General features: G+C 38.6%; 1 protein-coding gene across 1 annotated transcript; it reads left to right on the top strand.

Annotated features, from left to right (window-relative positions):
- Nucleotides 1-416: 416 nt before the first annotated feature.
- On the top strand, nt 417-15,748 carry pdcd6ip (programmed cell death 6 interacting protein). Its single transcript, XM_063013541.1, has 18 exons — nt 417-704; nt 4,017-4,065; nt 4,162-4,231; nt 4,350-4,477; nt 4,572-4,725; nt 5,575-5,675; nt 6,046-6,162; nt 8,020-8,242; nt 8,460-8,583; nt 9,633-9,810; nt 9,902-10,013; nt 10,174-10,343; nt 10,989-11,237; nt 11,735-11,869; nt 13,509-13,603; nt 13,764-13,884; nt 13,975-14,168; nt 15,050-15,748. The coding sequence occupies exons 1-18, from the start codon at nt 499-501 to the stop codon at nt 15,219-15,221; spliced, it is 2,598 nt and encodes an 865-aa protein (XP_062869611.1). The 5' UTR covers nt 417-498; the 3' UTR covers nt 15,222-15,748.
- Nucleotides 15,749-19,590: the final 3,842 nt, after the last annotated feature.

Genomic DNA, 19,590 nt, shown 5'->3' with positions numbered 1-19,590 from the left:
CCATCACTCCTCCCCACCCCTCACAGACTGCGTATTTGCACATCTACATACAACCATTTTCTCACTCAAACATAAAATCATCTTTTTTGAAATTGAACTGGTATCTCCACAGAGCACAGTCACTTTATATATTCACCCCATAATTTATTTAATTTATCTTAAAATCCATACTTAAATTGTACTGGTTATCCTAAGTAATGGTTCATCCTGTGTAAATATCCACATGTTTATGTTAATACTTTTTCTTCTTCTTCTTATCTTTTGGAGAGTGTCAAAATATCGTCGTACGCAAGTATAATGACAATTAAAGGTTCTTTTTCTTCTTCCAAGGCTTTGGACGGGACTGGGCGGCTCTCGCTCTCGCGATATTTTACACGCAACTTGGAAAATAATCTGACGTCAGTTGACAGGCAGAAGCAGGAAGTCGCGCAGTGTTTGTGTTGTTTTCATCATCAGTAAAACTTCTATAAAGAGCCGTTAAGTTGTTCCGGGCCGGACATGGCTACCTTTATTTCGGTACCGTTAAAGAAGAGCTCCGAGGTGGATTTAGTGAAGCCGCTGTCGAAGTTTATAAGTTCAACGTATCCGCAGGGAGAGGAGCAGAGCGAGTACGTGCGGGCGGTGGAGGAGCTGAATAAACTGAGGAAGAGTGCGGTGGGGAGGCCGCTCGATAAACACGAGAGCTCGCTGGAAGTCCTGCTGCGGTGAGTCATTCTTTCCAGTCTAAACGAACTAAATGCTAACGTTAGCTAAAGAATTGTCTCCAGGTCCACTTATAACGTTTCATCCCAAGCTCTTTTACTAACACAACAAAGCTAGCTTACACGGGCTAGCTAACGTTAGCGCACTAGCTTCTTACCCAAGCGTTGGCCTCTAATTGGTTTGTGGAAAATTGTTCGTTCACCGGTCATCGAAATAAACATTTATCTCTAGTTATACTCGGTACTACTAAGCTAACTAGATACCCAACTAAGCTACGTTAACTAGTTAACCAAGCTGGGAGTTAAGCATTACCAGTTAAATAAGCGGATCTAGGTAACGCACGAGTATTCACACAACTTTGTTCAAACATAACAGTAATTTAGCTAACGCATAAAAACATTCTGGTGATAGTTTCGTATCAGTTATGTATTGACAATTTACCTGTGATATCAATATCTTCTAACTGTTCAGTCAACCGCCACACCTTTTAGGGATGGGCAATATAACCGATTTTCGATCCAATACTACGCTTACCGACCACTTTATTAGGAACACTTGTCTGATACGTACATAATTGGTTGTTTCTCACGCTGCACCAGCTATACAGATGAACTTTGTGGGTATACAATTACTGACTGAATCCCATCTGGTGCTCTGTACACTTTCAGCCCCCTGTAAATAAGTTTTAAGTACTATTGGGTAGCCTCTTCATTAGGAAAACATACACTTAGCACTTAGACACTTGCTTAAGTTAGAAACTAGAGCTCTTTTTTCCATTCACAATATGTGTTAATTTTCCTCTAATATTTTATTACTGGACAGTTTTCTGATCACAGGATGCTGATATTTAAATAGATTCATATTTTTGTGCAGTACTATTCTTCTCACGAAAGTGTTTAAGTTTCACAACACTTCTGCTCCTGTGAGACTCAAACCTGTGCAACACACTACTTAGTATCATTGCATTGGTAATAATAATCCACCGCTCACATAACAACTGAGGAGGGTCTTATGAAAGTCTCTTCGATTGATAAATTGCGTACAGGGTGATGACAATGTACAGAGCATCAGATAGACTTCAGTCATTGTATACAAGTGATCAGTGTGTGTACATACACTTGTAAGGTGTTGAGATGTAATTCATTTCTGTACCTCTACTTTTCTGACTAATTGGAACACATGCTGGGTCTTTTAAATGCTGTAAGCTTTCTGAAAATATGATCTGACAAAACCATACATACAGCAGCTCAGGTTACTGGTTTGGTGGTGTAAATTCTGTAGAGACTTCCATATTGTAATTAAACTTTGTGGCTTGACTTTCTTAGTCATCGTTAATAATTATGACCAACTACTGCTGATAATTTGTTTCTGCCCATATAAATAGGCATGGTTTAAATGCACTGATTCAAGGACATGAAACACCTCTTTTTTTTCTTTTGACAAGGTTAAAATAAAAATTAAATGGTGACCTTTTCTTGTAGGTAAATTGTCTGGACATTTAAATGTCATCTAACCATCAATAGCAGATTGGTTTTGAATGTTCTAACTTATTTTCACAAACAATTCAGCCAATAAATATACTTCGACCAGGCTGTTCAAACATCAGTGTAAGACAAAAATACATAGGAAAGCCGCTCAGGTGGCGCAATGGTAAAAACACTCGAATCTCGAATACATCGTATCGAATCTCAGCTCTGCCTGCCGGCTAAGGCTGAGCGGCCACATGAACAATGATTGGCCTGTTGTTCTGATATGGGCGGGACTAAGCCGAATGGGGTCTCTCTCTATCCAGCATAAAAGCTGCTAAATCATGTATGCAGCCCAAAATTATCTATGGTATGCGCGCCATAAAATGTAGTGACTGCCTTGTCCTTGCCTTGTTGTTGTCCATTGCAGGGCAACAACAAAAGTCAAGTGTATGGGAGCTCAACAGATATATTGGTTCTTCACAGCTCCAGACACCTGGGGTTGATTCATGCTTCTTTTTGATATATTTGAATAAAAAAAAGAATGCTGCCTTAAGGCAAGAAAACAAACTACATTATTTCCATGAGCTCTTTTTAAAACAATTAGTGAGCTTCTTGAATTCCATGTTTCATTCTGACAAGGTTCAATGATGTCATGTTAAACAAGTAGTGCTGAGTAGATTGCAAGATAAATCAGTAACGTGACCTGATGTGATGACTTAGTTGTTTTAGGTGTGGACTCTGCTTGATACTATTGTTTGTTTGGGTGGATAAGATGGTTTGTTTGAGCACATCGGCAAAGCAAAATGGGTGATTCGTTTAGGGTTTAGCTCATACTCTTGACGTTTTATAACGGTGACAAAAAACATATGCATGCAAAAGAATAGAGGAAGTATAGCGGTATGTTCATTTGTTTAACAAAATGTCTAGAACTTGCTTACTTAGTTCCTCCCCAGTCTGTCTGCTGTTGTAGCTTTATGATCTTAAATAACAGAGTTAATCTATAGCACCCAACCACTAGTATTCATTATTTATTGGGATTTTGGGTAACTCCCATTGTTGTCCTAAAAACAACGCCAGGGATCAAGTGACACTGCAGTGACTCATCAGAATTGTGTGCGCATTTTATTTTGAACTACTCCCTACTTGTCCAACAGCATTTCTGTTCATCACTGCATTACATTAAGCTTTAGCCAGTGTGTTCAGTTGGGGTCTCAATAGTTCAGTATTACTTTTGTAGCTCTCTTCCCCCCCCATGAAGAGTAAATAAGGTCCCTGTTGCTATAGAAACAGGTCTTTTGTCTGGTTTGGATGTAGAGGAATGATTGCTATTGCACCATTTTGCTAGCCCTACATTTGACCAAAATGAATGTATTTGGTTTGAAAACAAGGAGTTGGTAAACCTTTGTGGTTTTCTCAGTAATGACTCGCACAACTGTTTATTAGTTGGAGTAATCTAAATTAACTTCAGATAAGAGAACTGTCTTATCTCAGAACAATAGAAAATTAACAGAATCAGTGTTAATCGTTGAGTTTTTTTTTTGTATGACATTTGAAACCTGCATTAAAAAAAAGCTCTTCTTAACCCTAAAGTCACATGAAGTTAGTATGAAGTAGTATCAGCTGATTTTGTCCATATTTGTATTAGCTCAAGTTACATCTAAAAGGCAGTTGCTTGCATTGGGTCATTTCTCTATTGTTATTCATATGGTGTTAAGGGACAAATTGAAGCTATACCAAAAGGTGGTGAAAATACTTAAAAAGCTAATTGAAATATAAAAAAATGGCATGAGCTTACATTTTATCTGCCACATTGACGTTATCTATTTTGTTTTTCTCTCTCTACAGGTACTATGATCAGCTGTGTTCAGTCGAGCGCAAATTTCCTTTTCCAGAGGTAACTTTTAAATACATATGCACATGAAGATGCACATTTATAAGAATTAAAATGCCCAATAAAGCATTTACACTGAATGTAATTTTGACATTTCAGCTGTGTCTAACATTCACATGGAAAGATGCATTTGATAAAGGGTCGCTGTTTGGAGGCTCAGTCAAGCTTGGTAAGTTTCTTGCTCATAGAATGCTTTGAATGCAAACAGCTGAATTCATTTCTACACTGCTCCTGTAGCACAGTTTAATTCTCACCTCTGTGCCTGTGTGTGTGTGTGTGTGTGTCAGCCTTGGCAAGTGTGGGCTATGAAAAAACATGCGTGTTGTTTAACATTGGGGCACTGGCCAGTCAGATTGCCTCAGAGCAGAACCTGGACAATGATGAAGGACTGAAGACAGCTGCCAAGTTCTATCAGGTCAGTGTGACAGTTTAACTCTTATTTAACTTCTTGTCCTGTATCCCTTTTATCAAATGGCTAAAATTTTACAAATTGTATACCCTCTGTGTAGCTGGCAAGTGGGGCATTTGCACACATAAAGGATACAGTTCTGTCTGCTCTGAATCGGGAGCCTACCATGGATATCTCTCCAGAGACAGTGGGCACTCTCAGCCAGATCATGCTCAGCCAGGCACAGGAGGTCTTTGTCCTCAAAGCCACTGCAGGTATGTAAAAGGGTTGGAAAGTGTCTGCCTAAATCACGCAATATTTGCTGAGATTGGGCCAAAAAAAAATCCATATTCTACAAATGTGCAAATTGTGAACACTCCCCAACTGTGTATGCATGTTTTTATTTGTTCTGATGAACAATTACCATTTGGTAGTGAATAACCAGACAGACATGTAGTAATCACTCAAAATATCAAACAAACTTCCAAGTTGTATTAGCAAAGCTTTACTGATTGAAGACAACAACTAAAGCCCAAAAAGAGCTGAAGGATTATAGGCTAAAAGATTGGAAAAGTATGAGATATGTAAAAACAATAAGCAATGAGTTTTGTCGATTCATCTTGTTCGCTGGCCGTTTTCTTCTTCTTTCACCTTAAACTCTTTCAAGCATAATTGTTTTCTTAAATGAATTGGTGTATGTCCAATTTAAAAAAAGGTACCGGGGCAGCACGGTGGCTCAATGGGTAGCACTGTTGCCTCACAGCAAGAAGGTCCTGGGTTCGATCCCCATTTATTCTTGTTCTGCCAAGTGCCAGTCTGTGTGGCATTTCCTTACTGCTAAATCCTTTGCTGTTATTAATTGATCAAAGTAGGCAAAGGCTACCCACCACTTCAACATCTTCTCCATCAATGGCAAAGTTCATGGTCTTTTCTTTGTCATGAATCAGAAGAGGATACCTGTGTTTTGATACAGGTTTATATTTTCTGTGTTATCCAGCTTTACTTGGAGTTATCATTATTACAGACATCTTTGTTACATTACTGTACAGGTACAGACCACATACATTTCTGATCGTCTCACCTGGATGAACATTTTGTTTCCTTCCTTTTGGTTTGTTCTACAGACAAAATGAAGGACGGCATCATTGCTAAGTTAGCCAATCAGGATGCAGATTTCTTTGGTGATGCTTTCAAGCAGTGCCAGTACAAAGAAAACCTGCCCAAGGTATGCCAGCTTCAGCATATTTTTTTTACAAATCTTTCTGCCATCAGAGGGGGCTTCACTTGGGGTCATTAGGAACACAGTAGAAAGGATTTAGACTGACACATTGCATGCAGCGGCCTGTGTGTGTATGAGTGTGTACGTGTGTATGTTTGTGCGTGTGGCAAACTGAATTGAGCGTGAGTGCTGCATGAGCGTTGTGTGAGGGGTTGGTTGACGTTTGCTGAAGGTTGCGTGCTGATTTGCTGTTCTGTTCTCTTTTCTTGCACCCTGTGCTATGTGTCTATGCTTTTTTGTGGTTGCTCATGATGTTTGTTCGTGGTTGCTGTGGTGTTTGTGGTTGCCTTTCCCTGGTCAGTATTTTTATTTCCAGGAAGTGCTTCCAGTTTTGGCAGCTAAGCACTGCATGATGCAAGCCACTGCAGAGCTCCATCAGTCAGTGCTGGCTAATCAGAAGAAACGGTTTGGAGAGGAGATCGCCCGTCTTCAGGTGTGTTTTGAAAATTATTAAAATAACTGAAGCATTCATTTTGTTACAGATAAATACAAGTATCTTTTTAGTAGCTATGTATGCAAACACTGCAAGTGATTAAATACATTTTTATTTAATATGATCTTGTAAAAGTTTGGAGTGCAACTCTGACTATGAGAGCTAGATCTTTAAAAAGTTTCTGCACCTTTATATTTTCGTTGTGAGTGCAGCAGAAGTAGTAATTGGTCGTGTCTGAGAGACTGAGAGGGAGCTTATAGTCCGGATTTAGCCACATCTGATTTTCACCTTTTTGAACCGCTCAAAGAAGCTTTAAGTAGAAGAAGATTTTCATGTGATGATGTAAAAGCAGTGGTGCATCTGTGGCTACATGCTCAACTAAAAACATTTTTTGCTGATGGCATTAAAAAGTTGGTACGACGTTGGAAAAATGCATTGGAAGGTGGCTATGTAGAAAAGTGATGTCATTTGTTTTAAAAAGTGTGGAAACTTTTTGAAGAACCCTCGTATCTTCATTTACTTTTTGAAAAGGAAATGATCTGTGTAATTCCTGTAATAATGCTTTGACCAGATTTTGCTTTATTAAAAATATTTGGCAAGATTTTATGAAAAATATTATTTGTATGGCAAAATGTGCACACACTGGCCCTACCTGACTTTTCTACTGCTTACTAATAAAGGTGTGAAAAACAGAATGATGTCAACTAAATAATAATGGCCAACAGATATGTGTCATGTGTCATGTTAGAACCAGAAAAGATACTCTTTACCACACTGCTGTCCTACTTTTGCTGTGGTTTTTTTTTGTTGGTTTCGGGTTCTATTGCATTTCAGTTAAATAACATGCATCAAAATCCACAACACAGTGAACAAAAAGTCAAGGTGTCTGGAAATGGTATATATACCATTGTATAAAGACCATTTTCAGACCCCTTGGCTTTTTGAATTTACGTAATGGAAACTGAAATCTAATATTTGCAAGGTATTGCTAAGGTATTTCAAATTTCACACACATCAAATTGTGGTCAGGTGCAACCTGTTTTTATTCATTATTACTGAGATGTGTATAGAACTCAGTTGGAGACCACCTGTTTAAGTTTGATTGATTACACATAGTTTAGAAAGACACACATCATGATATACAAGGGCTTAAAATTTACACTGCATTAACATAACAAAAAACAAACCCTGAAGTTCTAGAAACTGTCTGATTATCACCCTGATCGAATTGTCACATGACATAGATCAGGTCAAGGATTTAAAAAATAACTAAGGCTTTGAGTTTTCCAAGGATCACAATGGTCTTCTGAAATGGAAGAAGCTTTGCCCAACCTTTAACCTTCTTAGAGTTGGACTGGCCAAATTGGCATTCCGAGCATGCAATGCCTTGGTCAGGTAGGTAAGGAAGAACCCATCAGTCATCACAAAAGAGCTTCAAATGTCCTGTGCCATGTGGTCCAGCCAAGGTCCAGATTCAAACTCTACCAAACATCTGTTGAAAGGCTTAAAGATGTTGGTGCACAGACACCTGGCACTGATAGCACTTGAGAGAATCTACCATGTAGAATTGGATAAACAGCCCAACTCCAGTATGGCAAAGCTAGTGAAAATGTAAAAGATTTGCAGGTCTAACTGATACCAAGTGGCTTTTGCAAATTATTGAGTAAAGGGTCTGAATACTTAAGTTAAATTATTAAGTTAATGAATTCATTTATTCTCTAAAAACTTTTCACTTTATTATGTGTTATTAGGTGTTACAATGCCAATTATATCCATTCAGAATCAAATCCACAACACAAAGTGTGCAGAAAGTTTTATTAAACCTACTGTACTGTGTTCGATGTGTTTTCTTTTCAGCATGCTACAGAGCTGGTGAAGACTGTGGCGTCCCGCTATGATGAATACGTAAACGTCAAGGAACTCTCTGATAAGATCAGCCGGGCTCTCACAGCTGCTAAGAAAGACAATGACTTTATTTACCATGATCGTGTACCTGAGATCAAAGACTTGGAGCCCATTGGCAAGGCAACGCTCGTCAAAGCAACTGCCATTCAAATACCACTGAGCCAGAAGTTTACAGGTGAGCAATTAACGAATCAGTTTTCTTTTACCTTGCCGTTTTCACAAATGACATTTTATTATTGATTTAATAAAAGTTTTGAAAGTTGATAGTTTTTAAGATGTACTGATGGTTGTACACTGTTTGTTTTATTTTTATTAGATACAATATTCACAGAAATGCTTGAGGTGGGTCATCAAATCAAAACTGATTTGCCTGTGTTTTTTTATTTATCTAGACCTTTTCGAGAAGATGGTACCTATGTTGGTGCAGCAGTCCTTAGGTATTGCCAACTCTAGAAGGGCTGACACAGTCAACAGACTTGTAGGCAGTATGAGGGAGGCAACCAATCTCTGTAATGGGTAGGTTTGTTATATTTTGTTTTAAATGTTCTTATTTCCTTTTATTATTTAAATTATAACTGAATGGGTCAGCTTTCAAGATGTGCAGCGTCTTATGTTTTAACAACATAAAATCTCAAAACACAAGGCCACCCAGTTTAAGAACCAGGACAGCATACAGCAACAATTAACAATTGTTTTTCATTTGATTACAGTACAGCCCTGCTACAAATATTTTTACAATTATTCATTTTATTTCATTTATTCATAATGATTCATTCAGTTTTACCCCCAATGTATCCTGGTCATGGTTGTGTTGGGTCACTGGAGGCAATTCAATATTACATCCCAGACAAAGTGACCATTCCTAGATAGGTCATTATTTTTGTATGTAGATGCACGACCGGCACCATTGGGTATTTGAACCCTGGATCCCAGAGGTGTGGGCTAGCATAAATTACCACTGTGCCAAATAAGCATTTTTTTTTTTTTACAATTATCAGTCCGTGAAATTGCTACATACTTGAAAAGCATGAACATTTTGGAGCCATGGAGGCTACAGAGAGCCCAAAAGTCACTTTATAATGGCTTGCTTGGTTTTTGCCAAAATCAACCACAGGACATTTTTTGGACACTTATTTTCTTGTCATTGTAACAAGACCTCTGAATAACAGCTGTCCAAATCCAGAAGTGCAAAGCTTGTGTAAATGTATTCTAGAAGACTTGCATCTGTTATTACTGCCAAAAGGGCCTTCTACAAAGTCTTGAATAAAGGGTCTAAACACTTTTGTGAATAAGAGATTTCAATTTAGATTTGTAATTAATGTTTGGAAAACATTTTTAAAATGTATTTGTGACTTTGGATGATTAAGTGTAGACTAAATGGTAAAATGGCAATTATCTGGTGATGCAGCAGTCTAATGCACTAACCCACCACTGCAGTAGAGCTGAATGCCAGTAATTCTGTGACATTAGAAAGTCACAACCTGTTTGTTTTATGGGTTGAATTTAAAATAATTTGTTGGATAAAGGTTGCTGATTCGATTTATATTTTTTATTTAATTGGGCAGAGTGCTGGCCTCTTTGAACCTGCCAGCTGCAATAGAGGATCTTTCTGGAGACTCTGTCCCCCAGTCTATCCTGGAGAAGAGTCGTGCTGTGATCCAGCAGGGAGGGCTTCAGAGCATTGAACAGCTTATCAAGGACCTACCTGAACTGCTGCAGAGAAATCGGGAAATACTGGACGAGGTTTGTTTTTGGTCTTCTTGTACTTGCTGACTCTGTGTGATGTTTATACTAATACCAGAACAATTAGTTCTAATTTTGTTTGGTCCTTTAGTCTCTAAAGATGTTGGATGATGAGGAAACAACAGACAATGAACTTCGTGCTAAATTCAGCCAGCGGTGGAACAGAACTCCATCTGGAGACCTTTACAAACCCCTCAGAGCTGGTATGCACTCACACCCTAGAGTTTATATAAATTGTTATCTAAAAAGTGCACACTGATTTACCCCTTATTTTTTGTTAAGCAGAATGTTTCTGGTCTTACTATGTTATTACTATTTATTCAATTTGTATAATATTCTATTTTGTGTTCTTTGTGATTTTAGAGGGTGGAAATTTCCGTAACATTTTGGATAAGGCTGTGCAGGCTGACCAAGTAGTAAAAGAGCGCTATAACACTCACTGTGACATGATTGCCCTACTCTGCAAACCAGAGAATGAGCTATGCTCTGCTATTCCTTCAGCCAACCCTGCTAAGACTCTCCAGGGCAGCGAGGTAAAACACACACTGTTAATTGCAGTTTGCCAACCAGTGCTCATTCAAAAATTTATCTGCTTTTTTCTAAGGATGTGTATAAATAATCACTATTAAATTAAATAAAAACAAGTAGATGATTCAGTGTAAGTTGTGTTTTTTTTCATTTAGCTGATTGGCTTGGAAGGTCTAAAATAATGGCTTATATGTTCACTATCTGTTTACCCACCCTAAAACCTAGACAATAGGGATGCAACTTCTGCCACAAGCTTACAGTATCCCATTAGAATATAAAACGCATTACTGAACTTTTATTGAATGAAACTTTTATTGAATGAAAAACTGTGTAATGAAGAGCAGGTGGCAGTTAGATGAGCAATAACATGTGAACTTAATCATTCTAAATGTATATTTTAAACTGGGTTAGTAGAAAGCAATACCAAGCTTATCAGAGATGATCAGAGTTTCCTTTTAGAGTTTACTTTTATACTGAAGCATGATGCAAAATATCCACATTATTACACACGCAAGTCCACTAGCAGCATTAACCAAACTAACCTAAACAAACCCATCCCAAATGGACATATTCATTTTACAGAACAGCAATCCAGAATGCTTCTTACATAAATACAACATCAGCTGTGTACAATTCCTTCCTCTCTGTAGGTGGTAAATGTATTGAAGGCTCAGTTGACTCAGCTGGATGAAATCAAACGGGAACGTGAGCTTCTAGAAGGAGAGATAAAGTCAGTGACCTTTGACATGACGTCAAAGTTCCTCACCGCTCTGGCTCAGGATGGAGCCATTAATGAGGAAGGTCTTTCCACTGCAGAACTGGATACTCATTATGGTGCGCAAACACAGCGTGTTCAGCAAAACCTCCGTGCTCAGGAGGACCTGCTTGCCAAAGTACAGGTATGCATTGCAAAATAAACCTACACATGATAAACTAGCAGCATCTATTTTCTTCATTATGTTACAGTGCACCTGCTGGCGTACTATATGGAGAAAAGTATTGTGACACTCCTTCTACATTTTGAATTCTGTGTTTTAGCCACAGCAATTGCTAACAGATGTAATAAATGACTGTGCCCCTGTGCACAAAGCAAGCTCTATAAAGATATAAAGTAAAGCTTGAAACATCAACCAAGGCTTTCTTGATCCACATTAGTGTCCAGCCATACAATGCTCCTTTGACTCTATGGGCACAAATCCCCAGAAACATACTTTAAAGTTTATAAAAAGCCTTGTCAGAAGAGTGGCTGTAATTATACTTTTAAATAATTTAGAGGTCCTTCTGTTTTAATACCATTTGTTTTTTAAATTGGATGTCCAACAAGCTCATGGTCATGGTCATAATAGGTTTGAGTGCCGAACTGACTGGTTTTCTCATTTCTGCCTTGTTATCACAGACATCCCATCAGGAGTTTGCAGCACTCAAGCAATCAAATGCTGAGGCCAACCACAGAGAGGAGGTGTTGAAGAAACTGGCATCAGCTCACGATAGCTACATTGAGATCAGTTCCAACATTAGAGAGGGCACAAAGGTAACACACACACACACATCGAACAGTCTTGGTCTATTTTATTGCTATTTTGTGCAATTATTCTTTTTTGATGTGGGTTGACATGGTCATTATATAACCACCTAATTTGCTAGTAAAAACTATTGTCACATTAAGTTTCTTTGCCCTGACACAAAGATCTGCAAACCCCTACCTTAACCAAGAAGGGCTGTATCTATTACATGGCCCCTTTTTTCCACCTGTCAGAGACTGGTTCACACACAAAACAGTATCACATACAGAGTGTCACGCACTGCTCTACATTATACACGATCTCTGTGCAGGCACCTTTGACCAACCAGCAGAGGCTGCAGTTGCAGCACAAATGAGAAATCCCATCAACCATTTTTTCCAGCAGACACAGGCAATTGTGTCCGTGTAGGCGCCTGGACGGTCATTATGGGTGTGTTCGAAAAGCTAGTGAGCTCTCTACATAGGCAGCATTTTACGTCATCCTGTGCGCGCTCCCAAGAAGGAGGCTGTTCGAAATCCTAGATGCCTTAAAATCCACACTTCTGAGGCATCTTATTATTTCAATGTTATTTTGGCTCAAGAACGAGTGAGCATCGAACGCTGCCTTAAGTGATCGAGACAATCCCAGCATTCATGGCTGACGGGGCGGAGAAACGAATGGAGTTATTTTCAAACGTAAATAAAATATTACTGATTTTTAACTTGTATAAACTTGTACCGAGTGTTTTTATTTGCAAGTTCGGGCTTGTCAGGAAATGTAACCGTTATCGGTACATGAAGGGAGATGTTATTGACGTTAGCGTGCTGTTCTACCTCAGTTTATTGGTTTTAATGGCGAGATGCTAAATGCTAAACGCGAAATGCTAAACCCGATGGAATCGCTATCTAAGTAGTGCGTTCGAATAACCTGCCTTTTAAGTCACTGACTTATTAGAATCATCTCTACTAAGTCAGCTGCCTATGTAGACAGCAAGGCAGCTCCCTAGGTTTTCGAACACACCCTATGTCTCAACTACCTTATATGACATCTACTGAGCCTAAGACACATTTTATGTAAAGTGTAGCCAAATAAAATAAAAAGCTTTAAACAGTAAGACCAGTGACCTTAAAATACAAAAGAAATCCAACCTTACAAGATCAGTAAGCCATGTCCAAACTCTGCCCTTTCTCCATCCTCGCCTTGTGGTGTAAAAAATAAGTAAAAATCCAGTTCCCCCTATGTTTATATAGTGTGTTCTGTGTATACTTTTATCTTAATTTTTCAAATTTGTCATATATGAAAACAATGCCATATGGGATTTTGCCCAGCTGATAGCACATCTGTATGATGGTGGGTTAGCGTAATAAACTGCTTTGCCATCCAAGCGCTAGCATTAGACGTGTCTGACTGAATGTTTTTTCCTGTAAATTTATCTTGCAAATAAATCTATGTTTATCTCTTTGCTCTTTATTGATTAATGGAAAACAAACATTTTACCACATAGCACAATAAGAAACATCTTAAAGGATCCTAATGATCATTTATATGCTCTTTTATACGATTGAGTACTGGACTAAAATGGAGTAAAAGATTATTGAAATTTTTCATCAATAAAATATCCATTACATAAATGTCCATTTTCTCTTCTTTTTCTCTGCTTTTTTACAGTTCTACAATGATTTAACTGAGATTCTTCTGAAGTTCCAGAATAAGTGCAGTGACATTGTTTTTGCTCGTAAGACTGAGAGAGATGAGCTGCTTAAGTAAGTAAACTGCAAGATCTATGTAAGGTCTATCTTTTTTGTCCATGTACAATGAATCTAGTGGAAATCCTATTTGAGTAAAATGATGCAAAGTGCTTTTGTAGTTTGCTTGTGTCTGTGAATTCTAAAAAACTGCTTCTTCTTCATGTGTTAATAATAGGGAGCTGCAGCAGAGTATTGCCCGTGAACCCAGTGCACCTTCTTTTAACGTCCCAGCATACCAGTCCAACACTTTAATGCCTGCAGCAGGAGGGCCAACCCCTGCACCCAGGACTGTCTTTGTGAGTATCCAATCAGAGCAAGCCTTCTATTAGATCACCATAATCAAATGGTTGATTTTTTTTTGGTCCTGATCTAATTGTGTGTTGCAGCCCATACAGCCTCAGGCTAAACCCCAGCCTCCAGCAAGACCACCTCCACCCAACTTGAGCACACAGGCTGCCAACACAGTGCCGGATAGCCAAGCCCCGCCTCCAGCCAGCTCTAATCCCCCACCAATGGCACCACCCACCGCTCCCTCACAGGCTCAGGGACCACCATACCCAACTTACCAGGGCTATCCAGGGTATGCATTATATACACACAACTGAAATCAAAATGTTTGCATAGTATCAACAAATTGAGACATTACACACTTCTAAAGTAAAGTGTAGCCATATAAAAGAAAAATGCTCCAAACAGTAAGACCAGTGATTTTAACATACAAAACAAATCCAACCTTACAAGATTAGCAAGTCATGTCCAAACCTGCAAAGTCATTTAGCACCCCATCCAGCTCATAACAGAAACAGTTTGCACACATGAAGCTTTTACTTAGTGCATATATAATTTTAATATCATTTTAATGGTGTGACTGCTGTGCCACCTGAGAGCCTTATTACAAGACATTTTTATCAGTAATTATGTTGATTAGCAGCTGATACAGCTTTGTAGTTTCAAAGAATAAGAACAAATGAAGCACTGAGATGTTTTATTTATGACTGTAGGGTTGCAAATTTCTAATGCTCCATATTTATCCTGTCAATACTATTAAACATTTTAAATACATTAACTGGTTATAAAATATTTGCAAAGAAATCTGTTTCCATTTGACTAACTGTAGTACAACTTCAAAACCCCTTGCAGTTCTGTCAGATAAATATTTAGTTTTTTCCTGGGTTAGACACATTTGGTAGAGGAGCAGCTTTTAGTTTAAGAAATTAATCAAGCTAGCCAAGGAATTGTAATGAAAATTAAAATTCAGTATATGAATATGATGAAGTGAAAATTGGCATAAAGCTAACATGGTGTTTTCACTCTGGTTGAGTAGGATGGTGTTCTTCCTTCTGGAGTCGTTCTTGGACATAATTAATTATACAAATATAAATTGGGCGTCTATTTGCATTCAGCCAACATTGATAAGGTGTGTAGAATTACCTATTTTATTTCTTTGTCTTTTTTTCTCAGGTATTTTCAGATGCCCATGGCGTATAACCCTTATGGATATGGCTACGGAATGCAGTACATGCCCTATCAGGCTCAAGGACAGGCTGGTTACCCTGGAGGTCCTCCTGTGCAGCAGCCATACTCTTATCCACAACAACCTCCCCAGCAACAGCCCTACTACCCCCAGCAGTAGGGAGCATTTCCCCCTGCTACACTGCTTCAGCCATGCTGCCCCCTTCATACTAGCTCTCTTTTCTTTTTTTACTTAATCTAATAACACCACACTCCTCCTCACTGTCTGTAACACCTGACTTTCCGTGAGCAGAAATTAGAACACTAGAAGGACTAATGGGATTCGTCCTGATTTTCTGCACTTTTTTTCCTTAAAGCTCTGAGAGATGCTGTGCTGAGTTTTAGATCTCTCTCTGATTATCTTACTCTTACCCAAAGTGAATTTGCTGGCTGGCTGCCTGCACTGCTTATATCTTATTTTTATAATGAATACATATTAGAAATACTCTAATGCAGGAGATGAAGATAATCAATAGAAAAAGAATTTGACTGTATTTGTACTTCTGTATGTTCATACTTCAATCAGTGCTTTGGGAATGGATCGGTTTAACCAGCTAGTAAATAACATGATGCAACTTTCACTTTAAAATAACTTGGCATTTTTGTTTGTCTTTTTCCATACGTAATTAAAATCTGTCTGATGCTAAACATCTGTCTCATTCTGTTCCAGTGATGTTTGTGTTGGTTTTCTGTACTGCTTCGTCAAAACTGTGTATAGAACAACGCTGTAATCTTTTTAGATTTTAGCTTGTATTTTTTTCCCGTTTTGGGAAGTCTGGAGCTTAAACTTTGTTAGCTCTATAAAGTACTTTATAACTAGTCATTTTTAATATAGCGTGACCACAGAATGACACATTTTTCTGGTCAGCTCTGTGTGTAAAGTTGTAACGTCTGGAAGCAACAACCACAATCAGCCGGCCACACAAAAAAGCATACAAGCTGTTTCTTAGGTGCTTCATGGATTGTGTTTTCCATAGTCCAATGTGCAGTTACGATCTTTGAGTGGTGTAAAGCACACTGCCGTTGTACTCTGGAGCTGTGGGAATCATCTAAATTATCTAAATTGACCACTCCAGGTTTAATAGTTGCCAGGAGAACAACAGTTAGCTACAACAGTGTTGACTATAAAGTGTTGTAAATAAGGAGTAATGATCTGGGCATTTTTTGATAGGATGGGCTGGTTGCAGCTGCATTCATGTAGTGACTATTGATGTTTCACAAAGGTGCCTTCAGCTTTAGCAGTCTGGAGAAAAGCTTATTGCTTGTAGAACACGATTTTTTCCACATGCAAACTGAATTGCATATAGAAGTGGTTGGTTTATTTTGTGGCAGAAAAAAGAAGTCTGGAAAGCAGACTGCGAGTCAGGCTTTATGCATCAAATCAGTTCCTAAATTTGCTGAGGCACTTTTGTGACTGAATGGAAGCAAAACCTTGCAGTAATATTACAAAATCAGATGAAAGCCCTTAAAAATGTGTGAAAACAGAGAAATTGACTTAATGGCAGGGACAGAGTTAAATTTTATAAACCCTATTACCATAATTATGTGAACACCAGACCGTGAGCTTGCTGGACACCCTATTCCTACACTAGGCAATACTATGAAATAATGCTTCACCCCTTTCCTCCAAGTAAGTATAGCAGCCTTCACTTTTCTGGGAAGTTTTTTTTCCACAAAGTATTGAAGTGTGTCTAGGAATTTGTGCCCATGTAATCAAAAGACATTTGTGAGATTTAATGGTCCAATTTAGACAGGAGGTGTTGGGTGGGCTTGAGGTTCGGGCTCACAATAAACAAACCATGTTTGTATGGACCTCAGATTGTGCGTGGAAGCATAATCATGCTGGTACAGCAAATAATTCTTACCAAACTGTTAAAATCTTTTACTTTATATAGTTGCTTTCAAAACACCCGTTGGCTGTGGGCATGGCTAAATCACCTGAACTCAATCATTAGCAGAAGTGTCTGCATACATTCAAATATTACTGTATTATAAAGCAAATTCAATTATCATTATTTAACTTAAACATTCATGTTAAGTACAGGGGTTTTTTAAGTCAGTCCTGGAGGCCCTCTGTTAGTAATGGCAGTATTTGCACTGCTGTTAATAGCAGTGCCTGAGATCCGGGGGTTCAAATCCCAGGCTGGGCTCACAAACACTAAAGGCGTTTGTCGTTATGTAAGCCTAGCCATTGGTGGACATTGGTGTTTCAGTGCACCCTTAGGGTCAGTCCCAAGCGTGGATAAATAGGAGGGTTGCATCAGGAAGGACAGCCGATGTAAAAAAACTGTCAAAATTAAATATATGGATAAATGATCCACCATGGTGGCCCCAACATAGACAGCAAGGAACATTCATTCAGTCCTGGAGACCCACTGCCCTCCCAGCACACCTTGGAGGCATGTGCGTGGGCAAGAGGCTGGCAACACATTCCAGTTCTGTATTGTGACCTCTTTGCCTTTTAGATACAGTAATATTTCACAATATGTCACAAATGACATCCGAGAATCTTACCCCGTCATCGACATGCCTGTGTGTGTGTGTGTGGTATGATAACAAAAATTATTTGATAACTCAAGGTCTTAAATAAGGGCTGTAATCCAAACCTTTGACTGACAAGCATGTGTGTTTGCATTAAGCAGGTGCATGTCTGAACATTTTATTCCCGGGAGGACACAAACTTGGGAGTCATTTACAGTACATGCTGCCAGCAGGCTTCTAGGACATGGCTTTTATTTAATAAGTGACTGGGTAGCAGCCGTCAAATCTCACATTTTATTACCATTTTTGACTGCTTTAATAACAGCATGACCAATTATGGATAACCATGCTTTTGATGGGCTTTCACTCATACCTAGTTCAATGACTACTGTATAATCAACAACATGGTTTAGGGCAAGAAAGGGAGTCTGACAAGGATGTATTGTCTCACCATGTCTGTTTATCATCCTTGGAAAACAAGTTATGAGGAAAAAAGCTACAGGATTCAGGATTGGTGGAAAGGCCATTAGCAATCTCAGGTACGCTAATGGCATCATAGTATTGGTCAGATCAGCAAACAAACTATAGATGCTGGTGTGTTGTATCGAGAAGGCTGTGAAGGAATACAACGTGCTTCGTGACTGCAGCAAAAACCAAAGTGATCTACTTTGGGAGGTAGAGTATCTTGTACTGCAGAATGTGCTGGTGAAGTTAAGAATGAAAATTTTGGTGATGATCAAATTCACAGGATTTTAACGTCACGTTTTACACTTTTGGATACATTCATGACAGGAACGATAGATACTCATTACTCAAGGTTCATCAGTTCACAAGGTTATATCGAACACAGTCATGGACAATTTAGTATCTCCAATTCACCTCACTTGCATGTCTTTGGACTTTGGGAGGAAACCCACGCGGACACTAGGAGAACATGCAAACTCCACACAGAAAGGACCCGGACTGCCCCACCTGGGGATCGAACCCAGTACCTTCTTGCTGTGAGGCGACAGTGCTACCCACTTAGCCACCGTGCCACCCTCACAAGCATATAGAAAAAGGAATTAGCACCATAAAACTGAGTGATGTCTGTGATTTTTACAGCTATAAAAACAGCCACGCTTCTGAAAAGGCTACCACAAGATTTTGAAGTAATATGGCAAAAGTACTGCGGTGACATTTACCATACTATGTTTAGTTTACACATTGAAATATATTCTCCTAATTAAATGATTAACATGATTTATAAATAATAGAATGACATGAATGAACTTGTTGAAGGTATGTTTTTCTGTTCTTCTCGTTTTACAGGAAGGCTCTTTTTCCTTGAAGGACATGCTTGTAAAGTTTTGATATCTGAGAGCAGTTCTAGTGAGGATAGGAGGGTCTGAACTAATGTCCCATCTGTGTCTGTCATTTCCAGCAATGTTTCTAAAGAAGAAGAAGGGGACCTTGCTTTTTCAGTTTCTGGTAAAAGCTTAATGGATTAGATAAGTGTTGAATTTAACTACAAAAAGCTACAACAATCGTAGCTACTGTTTGTGTAATGTTAAGTGCAAGTTACAGACCCTTTTCATTTTTAGGCAAAAAATGATTCTAAAATAATTCTAGTTCATTTGCTATAGGAAAATTTTGTTATAAATGTAACACTTTATATGTTGCTGGCCCAGAAACACATCTGTTCTTTCTTTTTTGATCAGCCTTCTGGTACTTGACTCAAACATGGGTGCATGTGGCTTAAAGTAGGCCCTTGAATGCTTGTCACTTCCTTCTTCCCTTAAAAAATTTTGTTTTTTTCCTTTTAATTACTTCAGCTCTTATAATTTGTAAAAAATCTTTATTGAGTATGATGCAGAAAGTAAAAAAGAAAATCGTGTTGTGCATTGCTAGTGCACTGATGGGTTTCTTTGATCTAAAAGCCAGAGTGACGAGGGGGCTTGCAAGACATTTCATCAAACAGGTGTTTTGGTTTTGGTGGCTTCCCCTTTTTATGCTTGATAAAGTTTATG

The sequence above is a fragment of the Trichomycterus rosablanca genome, chromosome 2 (genome assembly GCF_030014385.1).
Source record: "Trichomycterus rosablanca isolate fTriRos1 chromosome 2, fTriRos1.hap1, whole genome shotgun sequence".
Taxonomy (NCBI): domain Eukaryota; kingdom Metazoa; phylum Chordata; class Actinopteri; order Siluriformes; family Trichomycteridae; genus Trichomycterus; species Trichomycterus rosablanca.
This window is presented reverse-complemented; position numbering and strand designations above follow the sequence as displayed.

Excerpts from the sequence above, each read along its gene's own strand:
- pdcd6ip (XM_063013541.1), top strand. The coding sequence starts at position 499 with ATGGCTACCTTTATTTCGGTACCGTTAAAGAAGAGCTCCGAGGTGGAT. Across the intron at positions 4,478-4,571 it reads CAGCTGCCAAGTTCTATCAG|CTGGCAAGTGGGGCATTTGC; the intron begins GTCAGTGTGACA and ends CCCTCTGTGTAG. Across the intron at positions 4,726-5,574 it reads TGTCCTCAAAGCCACTGCAG|ACAAAATGAAGGACGGCATC; the intron begins GTATGTAAAAGG and ends TTTGTTCTACAG.